We start from the raw sequence: 21,535 nt of genomic DNA on the forward strand, positions 1-21,535 counted from the left end.
TCTGGCCTCTACCAGTTTTTCATATTAGCAGCTATTTAAAGCAAATTACTATAAAGTTTTCATGCAAATTTGGTATAGCCGCAATCAATGTGATTAGGCAAGCTTTCTTTGCTGACATAATTTCTCCTTTATCCATTTCCGTTTTCTGAGCTCTCACTTTGCAAACAGGTATTCATTTTGTATATTATGAGTAACTGGCAAGAGTAAGGCTTATAAATTAAGATTTCTTTAACTGAATAATTACGAACGGGCTTTCCGGAGGCGGTCATCCTCAGGGTAAGTGGGTTATTAGTACCTTCAGTGCATATTTCTTGTGGGCGTGCACATCGTGGTAATTCAGCAGCAAAGGGCCTCTGGGCGCTGATTTGCTTTCACTTTCTTCTTCAGTTAAAAATATCTTATGGAGACTCTATTCAAATAGAAATAAAACTGATTTAGAGAGAGAGTCCATACTTTTTCAATGCATGCAAGCACTTTGGCTCTCTCGGGCCATCTGACCTTTTTCTCTCTCTCAGTGAGGCAGAGAGAGGGCAGGATGGACACGATGTGAGCTGCAATTCTGTGATCCAGCCCATCGGCCCTGGGCGGCAGCTCCACCAGACTGGGTGGGATGAGGTCTTTTTCTGTTGCCACAACCTGTTACGATAAAGAATTGGGAGGAATTGGTTTAATGGTCAGCTCTTTATGATATTCATATATTTCTATTGCTTAGTAAAAACCAGGCAGTTTCCACAAATAAAGTACAGTGCTTACACAAAGTGGCAGTGTAATTCCCACTGACAAAAAAAAAAAAAGGAAAAATGTTTACAATCCATTCATTAAAGTAGATATAACTTTAATACATGTATTAGAATTTTAATACATGTATTAAAATACAACTGGTAAACATGAAAATTTTCTATGATAGAAATAAAAACAACAGTATATTTTTTCTTAATGATTTACTCTTTCTCTTAAAGCTAAAGAGTGCTTACACTCCTTCAGATTTATTTATTTATTTATTTATTTATTTATTTATTTATTTATTTTTTACAGAGAGGAAGGAAGGAAGGATAGAGAGCTAGAAACATCCTTGAGAGGGAAACATCGACCAGCTGCCTCCTGCACGCCCCCTGCCAGGGATGTGCCCGCAACCAATGTACATGCCCTTGGCCGGATCAAACCTGGGACCTTTCAGTCCGCAGACCGACGCTCTATCCACTGAGCCGAACTGGTCTCGGCACTCCTTCAGATTTAATAAATATTTATTGAGTGCCAACCAAATGCCCAGAACTATGTGTCCACCTTCACATACATTATCTCACTAAAGCCTCATAGCAATGCTGTGGGTGAACTGGACATTATTTTCCATTACAGAGAAAGAAGCCAGGGGAAGTGAAGTTAGGTGACTGGCTCAGGCCCAAGGTTACTGCCTGGGAGGAACTGGGGTTCGGGTCAAGTCCACATTCTTTCTTCAAGATAGAAAAGTTACAGATGGATAATGAGATCAGTAAAGGACAAGAATCTCCTGCATAAGGAGAAAGTGAGGTCTTAAAAGATTACATGCCTACTTTTCCACTCAGATGGGCTGGTTTTAAGTAGTAAGCAGTTTCTGCCACTTACTATTTGAATAAGTTACTTAACCTTTTTATGCCTCAGTTTTCTTATCTGTAAAGTAAGAAATAAAAATAGTTCCTATTTCATAGTGTTGTTTGAAGGATTAAATTAGTTAATAAAAAAAACTCTTCTAAAATACATATTAAAAATTCACCAGTAACCATGTATACCAGATCACTCAAAAAGTCCAGAAAATTAAAAAAACATTTTAAACATGCGTGTCATGTTTACTAACCATAACAAACAGTGGCAATAAAAAAAAAAAAGAATCTTTAGAATTGAAAACATCAGGATGTAGCCAAAGGAATACTCAGGGAAATGCGTAGCCTTGCATAAAGTAAAAGAGAGTAAAAATAAATAAAGCAAGTTTTCAATTAAAATTAAATATAAAATAAGCCCAAAGAAAACATGACATAATAAGATAAATGAAAAAAATTAAAATGTAAAAAGGAGTTGATCAATGAAACAATATGCTGGTACTTTGAAAAGACAAATACAAATAGATATATCATTGACATCCATGATCAATAAAAGAGAGGGCACAAATAAATAAGATCAGTGATAGAAAAGGAATACAACCAGATACAAAGGAAATTTAAAAATACATTTAAGTGAATAAAGAGGTTTGTATGATATACAAAACACAATTAAGATTGACATACTTCTAAAAAAAAATACTATTGTCTGAAGTTGGCCTCGGAAATAGAAAAATCTGATTAAATCTACAAGTATAAAAGACATTTTAAAGAGAGCTGAAGACTATTAAACACCTTATCCACCTATCCAACTCCTTTTTCTCTTTCATTAAAATGACAAAAGACATAGATAGTTTTAAGGACAGGTTTACTAAATTTGAAGGAATGCTATAGAAACAATTGCAGAGCATAGCAAAAGAAAGGGGCTTGAAGAGCAGGGCAAACTTTAGTTTTATCTAAAATATTCTAATCTTTGTATAGGAAAATGCACTCAGGTATTATGTATGTAATTTTAAAATCATTTTTAAAAAATGGAAGCAAGAAGAGATGAAGCGACTGAACAGGTCGGTTATTCACCTACCTGTTCCAGCATGCAGTGCAGTATCAGGGGCACAGAAATGAATTCTTCCGGAATTGGATTCAGCAAATCATTGTAATATCTCATGTCTACGTCCGTTGTGATAACAGAAGCCACTGTAAAATAGACAAAACGTCATTGCTCAATCAAGATGCACTCTCCAGATCTTCCATCAAAATTGCATCCACCAATCCAGACTATGACCCTGCACTAACAGGCGGAGGAGGATCTGCAGGGGGAGGGATAACGGAAAGCAGTACGGTGGACAGTCACTATTCTAAAGCCCCAGCACACGGCCTCCCTAGACACTCCAACAACAGGTCTCATACATGCTGATTGTAGCGCTTGTAATTCTTCACTTTGTACTTTCTTCTTCCCAGGGGTTGGGGCAACAGGTTGTGGAGCCTAAAAGAAGAAGAATTACAAAGAAACAACTGAGGTGTCCAGCTGGGAGATGCTTTAGTCAAATGTGGGTCTGAGGGATCTGACAGGATTCTGAGATTGTATGATTATATTCCCACCACAAAATCATTTGCTGATATTAGGCTCAAACAAAAGGAAGAAATTAACGGGTACAGGCACTTTCACTTTCCCATTTTCCTAACAGAGTTCACTAGCCAGGAATGTGATGGGGAGAAGGGGCACTGAGAGTCACAACATTTTTCCTCCCTGGGTGACTCTGAATCATGCCATTCTCCCTCTCAGAATCCTTCCAAGGTCTCCATCACCTTTAGGAGGAAACTCAGACCCTTTAACTCAGCACCAATGGGCATCCTGGCTCCTATCTAGCTTTAGTTCATGCTATTGTTCGCCACTTTGCCCATATGGCCCGAGGGCACTGACCTACACCATCATCCTGGTTTGTGCCATAATCATTATTCTCTTTGACCTCCATGTCTTCATACATCTCTGCCCCTTTCTTGAGAAGGCCAGTGTGTCCCTGTCCCTCATCTGGCTTTGCCTTAGGCAACTTCTATTCAGCCCTCACCACATCACTGACCTTCCTGGTAAGGTTTTCGTACCTCCTCTCTCTCTCTCCTGCTCCTCCAAACCATGTTTTACTGATTCTCCTTCTGAGTTGACTGTGCTGAAACGGCTCTTAACTTGACTGCCGTCCCCTTTAAAAGTTAACCTCCAGAGGAGGACAGGGGAGGAGTCTTGCTCACTGTTGCACTGTCAGACCTCACACAGCGTTAGCACATGGTAGATGCTAAGCAGACATCATTACCTGACTGCCAGCTCTCCTTGTTCCAGACCAAGTAGTACACAATGGGATGGGGGTGGTGGGGCACCTCTGCATGTGGCAGGGAGCTTGTAAAGCCCCACCACATAGGTACCCCTTTCAGACTGTCCCTGAGGGGTCTTCCCTTGTTCCCATCGTCACCTACTAAATCCCACAGGCAGTATGATCTTGCTACAAGTATTTATATGATGTTTTCTTCATACGTTTTATAAAAGTGAAAATTAAGTTGTTCAGTTTATCATTCCATTCATGAAAAGACATTTGAGCATGTGCCTACCTCAAAAGCTATCGTGACTTCCAAAGCAGGTCTCTCACTAACCACATGTGGGACCTTAATTAGCTGCATGCTCTCCAAATAGTGCCAGTGCTGCCTCTTCCAGTCCAGGGTGTCGTACATCAAACAGGCGATGCTCTCAAAAATGCTGGTGCCCAATTCCAGCTTCAGGGAACAGAATTGGTGAAAATCAGTTCCTCATTTCATATTGTTGGAATCAAATGTATGGTGTGTATCCACTTGAAGAGCTAAATCTATCACTTAAAAATGTTCTTTTCTTTTTCAATGACAGTTTACATTAAATATTATTTTGTATTAGTTTCAGGTGTATAGTCTAGTGACTAGACAATCATATGCTTTATAAACTGTTCTCCCCCATATTTACAGTATTCACATGACACTGTACATAGTTAGGCAATACTGTTGACTACATTCCCTATGCTGCACATCCCATGACTGTTCTGTGACTACCAATTTACATTTTTCAACCCCTTCACCTTTTCCACCCTGACCTCAGCCCCCACCCCTCTGGTAAAATCATCAGTCTGTTCTCTGTATCTATGAGCCTGTTTCTGTTTTATTTTATTCATTTATATTGTTCTTTAGTTTCCAGATATAAGTGAAATCATATGGTATTTGTCTTTCTCTGACTGACTTACATCACTTAACATAATGTCCTCTAGGTCTATCCATGCTATTGCAAATGTTAAAATTCATTCTTTTTTTTTTTTTTTTTTTTTTTTGCAGATGAACCAAGCACTTTAATTGTAACAAGCACACACTTATTGCTACTTAAAACATTCAGGTTTGCCTAAGCCAGTTTGGCTCAGTGGTAGAGCCTCGGTCCATGGACTCAAAGGCCCCAGGTTCGATTCCGGGCAAGGGCATGTACATTGGTTGCAGGCACATCCCTGGTAGGGGGTGTGCAAGAGGCAGCTAGTCGATGTTTCTCTCTCATTGACGTTTCTAGCTATCTCTCTCCCTTCCTCTCTGTAAAAAAAACAGTAAAATATATTTAAAAAAAAATCACACAAAAAAACCAAACATTCAAGTTTGTGCCGAAAATGCTCCCTTTGTGGCTTCCAGAACTTTGTTTTCCCATCACCTTTCCCACTCCACCCTGGAGCTGGCGCCTTGGAAATCCTGTGCAGTGCAGGAAGCTCCAGGAGACTTCACCGGTCACGGGCTTCTCATCCCGCGGTGCGGGCGGCGCTGGGCGGCGGGGAGCGGCCTCCGGCCCCAGCGGACCCGGCCGTCCTCGCCCGCGGGGACTCGACGCCGGGGACTCAGCACCGGGGACTCGGCACCGGGGACTCGGCACCAGGGCCTCAGCGCCCGGGACTCGGCGCCGGGGATGCACGTGGCGGCCGCGGCCTACGGGACCCCGATGCCGCCCCGCCCGCAGGCTGCCGCCGCCAGACCCTCGAGTCGGCCGCATTCCGACCGGGCCACCGGGCTTGGTCCGCATCACCGCCTCGGCGCCTTCCCCAGCACCACTCACCGACGCCCCTGCCTCTCCTTTTCTTTCACCTGTGCTATCTTGAGGGGGGAAAAAAATCTAAGAAATCATGATAGACCACCACTCCTCTAACATCCACAAGTTTATGATCTGGCAGGTTAGTTAAAAACAGATGCTTCTATCACCTGGGCTTTCATTTCCAGAAGTAGAAAGGTACTGCTATTACTAGGTCTGTCTGCTTGAAAGCAAGGGAGGATTCAATAGGCTCAACCTATGCCTGAGCTGAAGAGGTAAGGTAGGGTGAGATAGCCTCTTGTGGGGCCCATGACCACAGTCTGGCAGGAGTCAGGGCAGTGCCTAGCTCAGTCCGTGTTCATCACACAGCTGTCAGTCTGGGCTTCACGTGTCTACTCTCATTCTGTGCATTCTTCAGTTAAGCTTCAACCTAGTATTTGCCCAAAGCCTGGCATCAAAACTTGTTTTTGTTTGTTTGCATTTTTAAGAAATATAGTAAAAGTTCTGCCCAATGACCCATTTGTCTAACTAGTTAATTTATTTTTAAAACAAACAGCAAATCATATGCTAAAAGCCAGAAAATTATTTCAGCAACCGAAATCTTAACTTGAGATGTTACAGATGTCTTACATGAGCAAGTTAGCACTTCTTGATGGGCATTTATTTGATGTAAAGCTTTCGTTACCTTAGTGGAGCAGAAATAGAACCTGCCTGCTTACAGCCAAAGGTACTAATGCTTTTCTTCCTCCACAGAGGAAGAAGGCTCTTTGTCTGGCTCCTGCCTTGGATATGAGGCCATTATCAATTTAAAGACATAGCTGAGAGTGTGACACCATGTATCTGTACCATGTATCTAGTCTGCTTCTACTAGAAGTAGCTGTGTTTTTAAAAAAATTAAATTAATTTTTAGAGAGAGGCAGGGAGAAAGAAAGAGAGAGAGAGAAAGAGAGAGACATTTGTTGTCCCACTTATTTCTGCATTGATTGGTTGATTCTTGTATGTGCATTGATCAAAGATTGAACCCATAACTTTGACATAACCAATTTTTCCTAGAAAAAGCTCTGTCTTCAGCTACAGCTTTCTATGTTCAGCTTCATTTTCCAAATTTAGGACAAAACAAATATATATTCTTACTATTAGCAAGGTATTAGACCTAAGTGTTCTGTTTTTACACAGTGGTAGCTAATGCCTTTTTTGTCTTTATAATGTCTTTATAACTCAAATTAATCTATCATTGCTACTTATTCAAGTCCTGTCCATCCTTGGAGGTTCCAATCTGGGCCTCCCTCCTCACTTACTTCATTCACCAAGTGCACACCCATCTCAAAAAAAAAAAAAAAAAAAAAAAAAAAAAAAAAAAAGAATCAGGGACTCTCCTAACGAGAAATGTTCATGCTCCAACCCATGGTCATGGCCTACCCTTTGGCTCAGAAACTGTCCTAGGCTTTGATCCTACTCTCCTCAGGGTTTTTTTATTTTTGTTTTTTTCTTGGCAGCTATCCACAGTCCTTGACCACAGACACTCATCTACTTTGCCGATCCTGCTTTGCCCAGCTCCCTTCAGAGAACTCACTTCATGTGTTTCTTCCCAAGAATGTGCTTTCAGTTCAGCTCCCTTGAGCTGAAATACATCACCCTGAAGGATTGAACCCCCAATCTTGTCATATTGAGACAATGTTCTAACCAACTGAGCTTACCTGGCCAAAGCTCTTCATTTACCTCTTACTCTTTGTCACTAATTCATACACTGAAAGCTATCGATTCAGTCTATAACTGGGCATTCAACGCTCTCATAGTCTTGAAGATAAAGGACAAAACCTTACCTATCGTCTATGATCAATAAATATCTATGGAAGAATGGAATGGATAAATGGAACCACAGTGTCCATGTGCACAGCACTCACTCGATTTATTGCGGGTACTTACCATCATCTGGTTGTCCGACCAGTCGGAAGGAAACTCATCTGCCTTGACTGTGTATTTAAATCGAGCAACATCAAAGAGATTTGTTTCAGGCTTTTCATTATTCAGGATCGGTTCCAAGTACTTCCAGAAAATGTCAAGTTCTTTTATAGTATTCTCTTTCTTCAATTTTTCAGCTTCTATAACTAATAATAGCAACATGTTTATACTACAAAATGAGAGTGTTGAATTTCTTCCCACTATAAGTGGACATGGCACGTCATATGCAATGCAAGATGTCTTATATAGTTGCAAAATGCAAAAAAAGAAATGCAATTTTGAAAAGACTTTTTTTCCCCCTGGACTATATGATTATGAAATCAGAGGATTTTACTTCTGGAATTGGTATTAAATATGAGCTTGTCCCATCCCCTTCATCTTATAGTTGAGGCCCTGAAAGATTATGATATGGTTACATATTTTGGAGCTAATATGTTAAATATTTTTATCACTTTACATTGCATTTGTATAGGGGCAGTTTTACTGCTCAACCACTTTCTGACCAAGTTAGTGTTTATTTGCTGCATAACTAGTTACAAATGCAAATAATTCAGTTCTTCTTTCCCAAGTGGCTAAAAACAAACCAGCTATCCAATTTATGCCTCAGTTAACTTTTGGTCATATTAACATAACTACTGGCCTTTCTGGGCATTTGTGCTCTGACTATAAAATAATGGCAGTTTTCCATATAGTTACACTTGAAAATTTTAAATATTTATGTTTATTATATTTATAGCTAAAATAGACTCTACTACCAATATCTCATTAGTCTACTTAAAGACTATTTTTCTATTATTTATTTTTATAAATTAAATAATTTGTATAGAGATTATGAAGTTTATGCAGGATGACCCCCCCCTCTATTTATCTCCCCCCCCCCATTCATACATCACCACCACCACTGGCTCTAATAATGAATTATTTAATGTTACAACCATCTTTGAAATAGAAGTATCTAGGTTTGAATCTCTACTCTTACTTAATAGCTGCCTCTAGGCTGAGAGTTCTTATTGGGAAAATAGAAATGAACACATTTCTGAAAACTTTATGAATCATTGCATGTGTCAAATAAATGGCGGCTATTATCATCATCAGTGGTAGCAAATTCTTACTTGAAACAGGAATTTTAAAAATGTAATATTATAGAAATGGGGATGTGGCTGCATAAGTTACAAAACATGGTACAAATGGTATTATTAATAGATAACAATAAAAGTAACAGTAGGTGGCAGAATGAGCTTGGACTTCTGGGTCACACTGGCTTATACACCAAATCCCATCTAGCAGTGTTTCCCAAACTTTTGACATATGTATACCCCTTCTATGATTTTCCTAACATTGAGTACCCCTCATACTCATGAGAACATAGAATTAGGCGCAGCTAAGCACGGTGCAGTGCATATCCCCACCAAACTCTGGTGCAACACGTACCCCCACCAAACTCTTCCCGTACCCCTGTGGGTACGTGTACCACACTTTGGGAAACACTGATCTAAAGGCTGCAACAGTATTTTGTTCCTTCCCCCAGAAGTGGTCAGGCACAAAGCCCTTAGATGAAGAGCTCCAGGTTCCAATGGCTGAATGGTAGTGTGGTGGGGGCTTTATCCCATAACTCACCACTTTAAGGCGTGGAAGATAAGGCACTCCTTCTGCTTAATCACAACAAGCCAGGAGCAAAGCAGAGCAAGCATCCAAGACTATGATGCCAAGTCTTTTTTTTTTCCTTTTTTTTAAAAATATATTTTATTGATTTTTTACAGAGAGGAAGGGAGAGAGATAGAGAACTAGAAACATCAATGAGAGAGAAACATCGACCAGCTGCCTCTTGCACACCCCCTACTGTGGATGTGCCCGCAACCAATGTACATGCCCTTGACTGGAATCGAACCTGGGACCTTTCAGTCCGCAGACCAACGCTCTATCCACTGAGCCAAACCGGCTTCGGCTGGATAACCAAGTCTTCTGACCTACAGTCTATGTTATCTGTGGCTATATAGCAATATAAACACAGAAGATGATTTTAATTTGCAAAATTTACAACACCTGGCCAGTGCAAGCAGAATAAAAATGGAATCTAAGTCTTGAAAGGATTTCAGAACGTATGTATGGTATGACCATGTTTTGGATAGAAACTTGCATTTGGACTTTAAGGACAGCGGGGAACATGGAAGGACCCAGTGAGTTGTGTAGCAAGCTGCATACCTTCTGGCTTAAGAACAGCTTCCTGCTGCTGGCTAACTGCTGCCAGGTGTGCCTGCAGAGGTTCGTAATTCTCCGAAGATATTTTAATCACGCTGCTTATGGGAACGCCGAGTTCAGTCATGATGGCTAATAGCTGAGGGTTGTTGAAGCCCACAACTATAAAGTAATGTTGGGCACCATCATCTGGCTCGTCATCTGTCCACAATTCCAGAAAGAAGAGGAGGTGTCACTTTAAAAGAACAGGTTGCACTCAGCCAGTTCCGTGGCTGTGTACATTATGTATGCATTTACAATCCCCTGGCTTGCCAAAAGCAGTCCAGCTGGCTGGAACGCAGTCCTCCTAACTGGTTCTCATTACTGCCCTTCCAGGAAGAAGGCTGAAGCCATTTTACAAAATATTAAATCACTCTTGCAAATGAGACATAGGCGTACTAGGAGGACAAACATACACAGGGATTGTGGTCATGGAAAATGTGTGCTTAGGATTTTGTTTTAAACACACACACACACACACACACACACACACACACACACACACACAAAGTTTAGGCTGTGATTTTTTTTGCTTCTAATCTCTTTTGAGCAACATCTGGATTTACTCCTGAATTACGAGTAGCTGCAGCTTTGTGGTATTTTATAAGGAGAGGTGTTTACAGGAGAGGGAAATATTGAATATGGACATGCCCCCCTACCAAAGTATTCCGGGTATTTATGTCAATAGGTGTGAGTGCTGAGTGTGGGTTAGGCAGCAACTATTGCGAGTGGATGGTAACTGAAACTGTTATATCCCACAATAGCCCACTAAGATCAATTTTAAAATAGTTCAATAGGTGCACACACTTCTAATTATCAACTAATGATTTCTATTCTATCACTAAACAAATCAGCATTGATATTGCCCATGGAATCCATAATGTCGGTGCTTCTGAGCCTAGTTAGTGCATTTCAAGCAGAGATAGCAGGGGAGTGAGGGATGGGAAGACCTGCCATCTCATTTGCATGCTATGCAAATAAAAACAGACAGCTCCATTTGGACTCTTGGGAAGGTGGCAATGAATTGCTCATAGCTGTCTAATTGAAATAATTTCTATATCAATAATTTAAAAAAAAAAGAAAAGAAACTTCAAGTTGCTCTAAGACACACTGATAGTAGGAGAAGTTGAGGCCGGGAAGCTCTGAGTCCCACATTAACTGGTCTAACTTTTTTACCACTGTATTTCACTCCTGACAATAACCGCTTTTTACTTTGCTTTATAATTATGTCTGCCTTTTAAAAAACGTTCCCAACAAGATAGTAAGCTCCCCGGTGCCACAACATCTGGCTCATTGTTTCATCCTTTATGTGTATTATGTAAATGTGCCCATAGCAAGACAGGAGCTAAATGAATATTTGCTGAAAACACAAATTAATTGCAAATAGAACTATTTTTCTACTAGGGGGTCATGGGTAGTATGGGATTTATGGTTTTATAAACAGGGAAAAGGCTGGGGGATTTCCTCCAGTTACTCTGTAGGTGATAGGCATGAAGTAAAAGGTAGCCAACACGAGGAGGGAGCATCTTACTGACCGATGTAAACTTTGATCTCTTCTTCCTCTCCCCTCCGTTTTAACTGGGTCGTCTTTTTCACAGTGGTGCTCGCCTCAGGCTGGTCCTTCCCCTTTCCTTTGGCAGCTTTGGCCTCTGCGGCCTTCTTTTCCTTGGGAGTTTTCGCTTTCCCTTCATCCTTTTCTATCTTAAATCTGTCTTCTGTCGCCTGGAAAGAGAGAACATTTTTTTTCCTCCAAATCATACAGTGAGCAAGCAAGAGAAAATGAGTGGAAGATTATATGTAATGCATTCTTTAACTTATGTTTATGCATCATTTTTATATAATCATTACTGTTTTCTCTATACAATTCAGTGTCCTGTGCTTTCCATTAATGATGATGCATCTTCAGTTGGCAGGATTTCAAGAAGCATCACTCTGTAAGAATTTCCCAGGAAGAGCGGCTATATCTGCACCGTTTGGTAGCACCTGGGTCGTCCTGCTGTGAGCAGACCCAGTGCAGACACTGTGTGCAGAAACAGAAGCAAAGGGAAGCACCTTGTCTCCCAGGAGCCAGGTGCAGGCAGAGAAGATCTTGGCAGATTTCGGAGCATGGTCTTCGCCCTACCCAGTCCCTTTTTCTCCCCCAGGGCTGACTCAAGTGGCGGTCTTCCTACTTGTGTTCCTTACTCCTCTCGCCCCTCATCCCCCCATACTTGAGAGCTGAACCAGGATAGTCCCCTTGACCCTCTGGTTCTGGACAATGATTGACTATTAGCCTCTAGAATTCTACTTTGGTCCAAGCTCTGAGCACACAAAGGTCACTTCCCATCTTCTCTCCTTTTCCTCAGTTCTCTCTCATTCTGAATAAGCCCCTCCAGGACATATGAGCTTATGTTTGCAATTTGGGGGCAAGTTAGGACAAAGTGAACATGAATCGCTGAGTATTCAGAAAGTTGGCCCCTCCTAAATCATATGCTACAATTTGTTTTCCCCAACTTCTTCTTTGACCCTCTTCACTGCTGGCTAACATAGCCATGCATACTCCTATTTATTCTATGGCGATCTGCTCACAACTTGAAGAACTCGGAGGTAAACTCTTGCCAATTCAAGACAAAAAATATAGGAGGGTGTATCCACAAGGCCCCTCTTTCCACAATGTTTAGGGAACACATGTTCTCCAGCATATGAAGGGAGACTCAAGTTCATTACAGAGTACATTTTATTTAAAATGCTTCGTGTACAAAAAGCATCTGGGTGCCTCCTTCTGTGAGAAGGCCTTGGATGGGCACAGATATTTCTTAGCTAGTTAAGCTACATAGCAGATGGTGAGTTCTTGTCTTAGCAACAACCAAAAATAGTATGAGCATTTCATGTACTCAGCTGAATATCAAGTGAAACCTATTCAAAGTTCTTAATCTTGTTATTCTCACTTTTTAAAGGAAAAAACACAAATTCTCCCTGTCTGAAACACGGCAGCATAGTTATTTGATACTTCAAATATTTTAGGTTGAATTTTATTCTAAATGACTCCTTGATGTATTTGTTCTGTCATTTCTCACAAAGAATGGGAGGTAAAAGTCACTGGAACAATTGGTAAATCACTCAACTTCATCTTATTATTTTGGTTAATAGTGCTTTTTAATATGTATATATTTTTTGTGTGTTTTATATGTTCTATCGTAAGATTTCCATGAAACATTATTATGGACGTAGGTAAAGACTATGCTGTTGGAGGTTACATGACTAAGCCATTCCATCATTATGTGGCTTATGAGAAACGGGCTCTGTGTCCTGAGTGCTACTATGACTCTCTGTCAAGATATCACTCTACTTCATAAACAATCTATTCTACTAGTCACAGGTGAGAGGACAAGATATGGGCTGAAAGAAATATCGGGTGTCAAATAAGTTTGAAGGATAGTAGACTAAACAGACTTATTTTCCTGAAACTGCCCATTTGTAATACGCTAATGTGCTATGAAATCTCCAAAACTTAACACAGTGATTTCCAAGTTCATTTGACCAGAGGGCTATTTTAAAAAAAAAAAAAGAAAAAAAAGAAAAAAAGAACAGGATCTAGAACCTGTTTTGGATACACAAGGTTATGAGGACATTTAGGAGCTCAATTGATCAATTTCTTTAAACCTATTCCAAGGAAATTATTTAAAATATCAAGAATTCTATAGTATAAAGTTATTCATTTTAACATTGCCTTTATGAAAACATATGAAAATAATTGAAATGCTCAACAATAGAGGAATAATTAAGAAAATTATGGTAGTCCATAGAATATCATATAATTAATAAATTAATACACATGAATGCTGTGTGGTAAAGAGTAAAAATTATCTTAATTTTTAAAAAGCTGAATAATTTCTTTTTACTATGATTGCAACTATATAAAGAAACAAATCCACAGAAAAGACAAAGGACTATACCAATTTGTTGATTGATCATGGCATTATGAACATTTCATTTTTCCTTTTCTATATTTTATATTTATTCTTTGTCCTCTGCTCTCCTCCCCACTTCCCTGATAAACAGAAAATATAATGGATGGGATTGAGTTAGGAACCTGCAGTCATGGTGGTGAGGTGGTGGGTCTGATGTCTAATGTTTGTCTCCTTTAGGACTCTATGAGATCCAGAGGCTTTAGCACCAAGATCAGACAATGTTATTATCCCTCAGCAATTTTCAACCTTTCACATCTCGTTGCACACACAAACTATCAATAATTACCAAAATTCTGTGGCACACCAAAAAATATTTTTTTTCCAATCTGACCAAAAAATAATTTTGATTCATTCACACCAGACAGCTATTGTAATGTTGGCTGTTGTCATTATTTTATGTGACAATCTAGGGAAAAGAGGTCAGTGCCCCTGACTAAGCAGTTAGGTATTACATGTTTTAAACATTCTTGTGGCACACCAGATGAACATCACTGTTCTATCTCAATATCCAGAAGGGTAGAGAGAAAAGGGCGAGAATGTTTGGAATGTTAAGACCAGGTCATTTCTGGGTGGGGAAAGGACCGAAAATGAAGTCAGGATTCCCTTGAAATTGGTGGTCAGGTAGCTCAGTAGTCTTTATCTTTGCTGAGCTTAGTTACTTTCCATGACCTGTCTCTGCACTTGACCTTGGGATGCTGTATGCATGCAATTAGTGCAACCAGCTGGCTGTTGGCAGATCACTGAGCAGAGCCTTTGCTGTTATAGGGAAACATCTCTGGCAGATACTCTACTGGTTTTGAGCCAACACAGCCATTTTGCATAAATATTGAGACACACTGGGGAGGGGTATGTACAGTGGTAAGAGCATGGTCTTTAGAGTCTGACAGGTTTGGATAAGAATTCTAGCTCCACCTCTGAGCAGCTATTCAGCCTTGGGAAAGTTACCTAACTTTTCACACCCTCAGTTTCCCCACCTGCAAACTGGGAATACTACTCTGTACTTCACAAAGTCGTACAAAAAAATAAATCATATAGCTTGTGTGAAGAGCTTAGTATAGTGCCGACAGTCAATAATGGTAGTAGCTGCTGTAATTGAAGCTATTTTTATTTAAAAAAAAATACTGCTCAATTTTAAACATGTGTGTTTCTGCACATTTTTCATGAAATCTATAAAATGTTTTTTATTAACTAAAGGATTCCAATTTGCAAAGCATTTTTATTTTACAGATTTGCCAGCCAGTGAGTCATTTATTATTTACCGTGAATTGTTGGATTTTGCAGTTCTTTAGATCCCACATTTTGTTGGTAGTATCCTCATTTCAATAACCAGCCTTAAAGAATTCCACCAAGCCCGTGAGGCAAGTTACTCTTTTCCTGAGTCTGCATGGTCCCTCTAAACCAAGTTCCTGCTCTTCCTCTGTTTGATTTCTTGAAATAGTTTCTGAAGATTTTAACCACAACTGAATCAAAACTAACCAGCCTGTAATTTCCTGGTATGTTCCTATGGTCTTTCTTTTAAAGCACGCGCGCGCACACACACACACACACACACACACACACACACACACACACAATGGCATTACATTGGCTGGTTTCCAGTGCTTCAGGGTTTCAGCTGGAAAATGTGTGTTAAAGTGACCCATTTCTCTGCCGCTGTTATGAGCAGACTCAGGCTGTCTGGGCTTTATCGTCATATCTTATCAAATTCATGTGCTTTTAATCTTGAGCTGTCTTAAGAAAAGTTTACCAATGTTCTCAATAGTTCTTTCATATATATATATATATATATATATATATATATATATATATATATATATATATATATTTTTTTTTTTTTTTCTTCTCTTCACCCTAGTACATCAGGAAATAAGGCAACTTGTACTAAGTAATCAGCCAGAAAGAACTGTTCTGCTTCTATATAAAAAAGATGCTAAAAATATCCAAGAAAATATGGACTGGTTATTTGAAGTCACAAATTAAAAGCACAACTAGAATATATTTGCTTTTCCCCCCAAACTATTCAAATATTCTGAACTTGACTCAACTCCAAGGCACAGAAAACTAGATTTAATTTGACTAATTAAATTGTTATTTTTTTGTATTATAGCCATTTTTCATGTATTTTTGATGATTAAATATTTTCTGTCTGTTAAATTCTTAATGTAGTTTGAGTCACAATGAAGTATTTTGGCTTTAAATAAATGTTAATAATATATAACAGAAAAGTTAGAATTAAAAAGAAGTAAAAATGTTAATGATGCTATAATATTCAGATAATGGCTAAATTATTAAAATAGGTTTCAGAATGGAAACCAAGTAATTTATTTTAAAATTATAAAGAACATTATGAAAATATATATGCCCACTACATTGTTTTCTAAATGTTTGTTTCAATAAATGTGTGTTAATTAACAACAGATTGATGAGAACTAAAAATGCAGAATAAATGCTGAGATAATGATATGATGAGAAAATTCATTTCTAAGCAAAACACACTTATTCACATTTTAAGATACAATAAAATGTAGTTTGAGATTAACTGTAAAAGAGTCCTATTCAGAAGTTCTGAAATGCTAAAATACATTTAAAGAAATACAGTATATATATTTCCTTCATGGTATGCAAATTGGGAAGTAATCAGTAAGTTTATTTCTAAATAGAAATAAACTTTTTCTTTAAGTTTATTTCTAAATAGAAATAAACTTTTCTTTAAGTTTATTTCTAAATAGGTAAAGTCTTCAAATATATTCAATTTATTTGCAGTTAGAGTCAAGGATTGCCTCTCAGAAATTCATGTGCTAAAGGCTTCAAAACTGTTCTTCTAAGAACTATCTTCTCTTGTATTATTTTTTTTGTACTACTTATTAGCCAGCAAACTTCCCTCATAGTCAAAGCCAATGCAATGTTAAGCAGAGCCCAGACTAAAGTGTTATAAATTATTAAAATTAGTGGAATCTAAAAAAATCAGTTTTTACTGTACCTGGAAATTGAAACTATATTATTTACCATTTACTTTTAAGAAAAGATTTAATAAAACAGGATCAAATATATAGTGATACATTATATTTGTTTCTTTGGGGAAAAAGAATAGGATCTGAATTATATTAATTTTTGTCCACAGCTTTCCCCTAATATTTTCTATAATTATTGTTCTGGGTATATTTTAAACCTTCGTTTAAAAAATTCTCAGAAAATGTACAGATGTAAGCACGGTAATTAGCATTTGAAAGAAAACATCTACATAGATTTCACATTGAAGTCAAAACACACTCCCCTGTAGGAATTTCAGAATCTTACCCTGGGTTTAGGAAAGAGAAGAAAATTGCGCAAAGCCCTCTTTTCTGTCTTTTAATTTCTAATCCACAGTATGGTGTCAGTTTTACATACTTTATATTTATTTTGCTTTTGGCCAAACTCCCTGGCTGACAAACATTAACCTCAATTGTTCCGACGGACCTGTTGGGCAGTATTGTTGAAATGAATGTAGATTATATCATCCCTCAGACAACCCCTTCATCTTGCCTTTACCAAGAGTAAAGGAAAGTATTCCATTCCAATCAGGTTTCATCACTTACTCATATGGTTGCAACACGAGGATTTGGGGCTGGTATTTTGGGAACCCGATCTAATGAAGACATCAAATCAGATTGTGTAATTGTTGGCCCTTAATTGCTCAGAGTTCTCTTAAGCATCTATTACTTACATGTAATATATAAATAAATCTAAAATTCAAGCCCCAAATTCCTTAGGACTTTTGAATTTTCAACAAATAAATAAAGATTATCTCCATATCTTCAGAATTTCGTAACTATATCATTATAGTTCACATTTCAAAGAAATGCTGAGCAAAATAACAGTGCAGAAATATTTTTATACTGCTGCCCCTGGCTAGCTTTTAAAAACATTTCTTGAGTTTTCAGGATACTCCATTTATTGTTCCTGCAAACCTGTTAACTTAAATCTAAAATCTATTCCTATTAAAAAAAACAATTACTAGCTTAAAGTAGGTGGCAAATCAGTGAGTAAACTGACACTCTTTAGCCTGTTGGGTATTTTTGTAGGTGCCGTGAAAAAAGCACAAAGCAAACAGAAGGTGCAGAAATTTTCCAGGACTCACAGTCCATTTTTTCTAATTCAGATTCCCATGTGACACTGGAATTTAAAAAGGTAAGAAAAGATGTTTCTATAGTTTCAAATTTTCCAATTTTTCTTCTGCCAAGTCTCAACGTCTCTGAGTATTTAAGGTATAAGTCTCCTGTACGTGATGGAAAATGCTTTAATAGGTGGAAAACTGTAGCATTGCCTGTGCACATATGAGTAGAAATTTCCTGAGGACAATATGTGCCATGTTAATAAGATGCTCTATGGGAAATCTCTTTGAAAAACATAAAGCCCAGGATTACAAATACACGGCGGCATTATTATTTTGTTCTACAATTATCCTGTCAAGAGACCAATTCAAGTAGAAAACCTGGATCTGAGGATCTTGCCAAAGTGAAGAATGTATCATTGGCTCATGGTCACTTTGTCTTCTTACATGAATTTTACCTCTTCCTCTTAGGGACAGAAAGGACCAACTTAACATGTAAATTCATTTCAAACATACACACAGGCACATGTTTTATATGTACATATAGGAGCATCTGATTTTCCCAAAATATTTCAGCATGATTTGAAAAATAAGGAAAACATCTCTTATGTTGAGTAATGATAATAGCAAATGGATTTGAACCTGGCATCACTTCGCTAAAAGTATTTTAAAATACTTTTCAGATGAAAAGATGAATCTTTGGAAAACACACAGATTGACTTCCAAAGGCTAATTAAATGAAAAGTCTACACGTGAAGAAATAATCAGATGTATAATATGGAAACAGAAGTGATGGATTGCTGCTGAAATGTTCAGGTTATTATGAAGGTACAGATGTAGCCGATTATTTAATAGATACTCTTCTCAACTATCATGTGGTAAAGTTTAGATAGGACCCTGACTTGGTTGGCTTTTCAGTTTTTTATATTTATTTCTCCTGACTCTCTGTCTCTCCTCAGTCCCCAACTTTGTCACTAGATATAAATAGATTGCCATACAAATGACCTCAGGCACAGGCCCTGGATACTGTCATATTTCTACATAATAATTTTTAATGGGTTTGCCTTTGAGGAAATACAATTTCTGATAGAGCCTTATGTAGCCTTTTCTCTAAGAAGCTGAGATAAACAGTTAAATGTGCTAGGTGACAATGGTCGGCTTGTGAAGAGGACACATGGCTCTAGCTGGTTTTGCTCAGTGGACAGAGCATTGGCCCATAGACTGAAGGGTCCTGAGTTTGATTCTAGTCAAGGGCACGTATCTCAGTTGTAGGTTCAATCCCCTCCCTAGTCAGGGCACAGGCAGGAGGCAACCAACAATGACATTTTTCTCTCTCTGTCTCTCCCCCTCCCTTCTATTCTCTCTAAAAATCAATGGGAAAACATCCTCTGGCAAGTATTAACAGGGGGGTGAGGGGAAGAGGAAAGAGAGAGAGAGAGAGAGAGAGAGAGAGAGAGAGAGAGAGAGAGAGACAGAGAGACGCTCTGGGGAAACCTGGCTTATTTCACTCGATGCTTGCTATCTTTAGAAAACCCACCAGGGTACAGTACCTTCCTTTCATTTTCCCGTCGCTGTTGGTCCTTCAGTTTAATCTGGAGAAGTTGATATTTCAAGAGTTTCCCTATCAGTGGTAAGGTTAGTTTCTCTCCATTGTCCATAATGAGTTTTGCTGCCACTAACACCTGTGAAGAAACACAATTATTAGAAAAGGTGGCATTTCATAGCCTAGGGCACAAGCTGTCAGTGATGAAAAGATGAAATGGCATTTTGGTGTTGTAATATTTGCCTTACTGCAAAAGTGCCTCATGGCTGGCCAAAAAACCCAGGGGGAAAAATGCATCAATGCCATAGAGAGGGGCATTTATCCTCCAGCTACATTGGGTTGTCTGAAAATTAACTTCTTTTTCCAATAGGGCAGGGGGAGCTGCCCCCGGTACAGCTAGACTCAAACGCTCCAGAATGGGCAGAGGAAAGGTAGGCAGAGCTCATAACAGGGTCCCGGATAGGTCAGGTTCACGCTACAGAAAGTGTGTTGTCTGGCATAGCAGAGTCCAAACCGTCAAACGTTGACTTATTGATGTGTTATAAATGAAACAGGGTTTTATAATAATAGGGATGGCTAGGTGAGCAGTCATGTATTTTTGAGTGACCAAATTGGAATGGAAGATAAAAAGATGACTGATGGAGGCGCCCTGCGAATGCTGCCCCCCTCCCCCCACCCCCTGGCAATTTAACGCTGATCCTGTTGGTATGCGGCCTAATTGGGGTGAAATAAGGTTATTGAGTTTTCTTTGGGTGACGACAGCGCTAGGAACATACAGCTGTATTGTCCAGATGTGTGGCACTGACAGCCTGTTTTATGACTCCACATTTTACAGCTTGTTTCCCCTAAATGTCACACAACTCCCTAACATCTGGGCCCTTCTCCTTGGAGCCCTATAACCACTTTATTTACTGCAAAAAAATAAAATCACGTAAAATAAACCGTAAAAAAGTTGTTACGTGTTTCTCTTCGCTCGCGCTGTCTCCCTCATAAAGCTCACCTCTAGCGGAAGCACTGTCACCAGCGTTAGTCTAGTCAAAAGTATTTTTTTTCCCGACTTTTTGTTTCTTAAGCAAGAATCCGATTTATTTATAACCCCAGGATGAATTAGGTGTTACTAAAATGTTCTGACATGTTGCTTTTCTCCCCCCTCGGAGCAATTACTCCTCCGGGCGCATATGGTGTCAATTTCAGACCCTCCGGCCCAGACAATGACGGCGCGCACTGCAACTCATCGGCCTGCGTCCTGTCTGAGGTTCCTACCAGCTCTCGGTTAGGACTTTCCTGGCCAATCCGGGGCCTTAGGACTTTCCGCTCTGCCAAGGGCAACAGCTGAAAGAAAGGGAGATGGCTATTTTGCTTCTAACGGCAAAGGCTCTGCGGATTATCTTAAGCCAAAATGTAACGGGACCTCTTGGAGAGCATACCAGGGTTTCCTCCTTGAAATTGCAGTTCCTAAAAAACCTAAGGAACAAACCCAGTGTCAGAGAGCTTTGCGATTGTGTCTGGCAGACGACCTCCGTGAAACAGCTCTGCTTTCCACAGCAGTTCTCCGGGTAACACGAATTCGAGAAAGGGACCCGATGGCTGAGGGTTCTGGGAGCAGGAAGACAAAGGCACCCCTGCAGGACATCCCATCTGATCAGGACCACGTTCAAGAGGAAGAGAGTCCTCAGGGAATGGACGGTCACACGTTGACTGTCAAAGCAGAGCTGTCCAGTTAGGTCCCAGCCGGGGGGGTGCATGTACACGGTTTAAAATGACATTTTCAGTACCAGCTAAACAGTGTGCTGACAATCAGGCTGCTCTGTGACATCTGGTTTAAAATATCCAAATTTGGGTTTCTGACTCTCACAGCAGTGGAATAGGGGGCATTTCCCTGCAATGCGAATATAATATAACAACGTTGTTGAAGGGAAGTCAGCGCTGGAATGGGTTCCCCAGGAGCGCTGTGGAGTCTCTTTTCCTGATGACCTGTGAAAACAGGATATTTACCGATGTCTGGGGTGGTGTAGAGGAAGCCTGCCCGGCGTCATGGTGATGGATGGGATGTCTCTGGAGCTGCTTTCTCTCCCCAGGCCTCTAGGAGTCCATGAATGTTACCCCACTCTATGT

At 39.5% G+C, this 21,535-nt stretch overlaps 2 protein-coding genes across 2 annotated transcripts in view; both read right to left on the bottom strand.

Moving 5' to 3' along the window:
• Positions 1-21,535, bottom strand: part of LOC311612826 (protein S100-A12-like) — a 266,221-nt gene that overhangs the window by 110,169 nt on the left and 134,517 nt on the right. The gene's annotated exons all lie outside the window — the stretch shown is intronic.
• Positions 1-21,535, bottom strand: part of SPAG17 (sperm associated antigen 17) — a gene marked incomplete at its 5' end in the record, with an annotated part of 126,495 nt that overhangs the window by 65,513 nt on the left and 39,447 nt on the right. The window contains 9 exons of the mRNA XM_084866518.1: positions 296-409; positions 499-636; positions 2,653-2,765; positions 2,979-3,054; positions 4,170-4,331; positions 7,567-7,748; positions 9,805-9,999; positions 11,373-11,559; positions 19,428-19,559. Of these exons, the coding sequence (XP_084722644.1) occupies positions 296-409; positions 499-636; positions 2,653-2,765; positions 2,979-3,054; positions 4,170-4,331; positions 7,567-7,748; positions 9,805-9,999; positions 11,373-11,559; positions 19,428-19,559 (1,299 nt within the window). The remainder of the gene's footprint in view (positions 1-295; positions 410-498; positions 637-2,652; positions 2,766-2,978; positions 3,055-4,169; positions 4,332-7,566; positions 7,749-9,804; positions 10,000-11,372; positions 11,560-19,427; positions 19,560-21,535) is intronic.

Source organism: Pipistrellus hanaki (genome assembly GCF_964339955.1).
Source record: "Pipistrellus hanaki genome assembly, chromosome: 18".
NCBI lineage: Eukaryota > Metazoa > Chordata > Mammalia > Chiroptera > Vespertilionidae > Pipistrellus > Pipistrellus hanaki.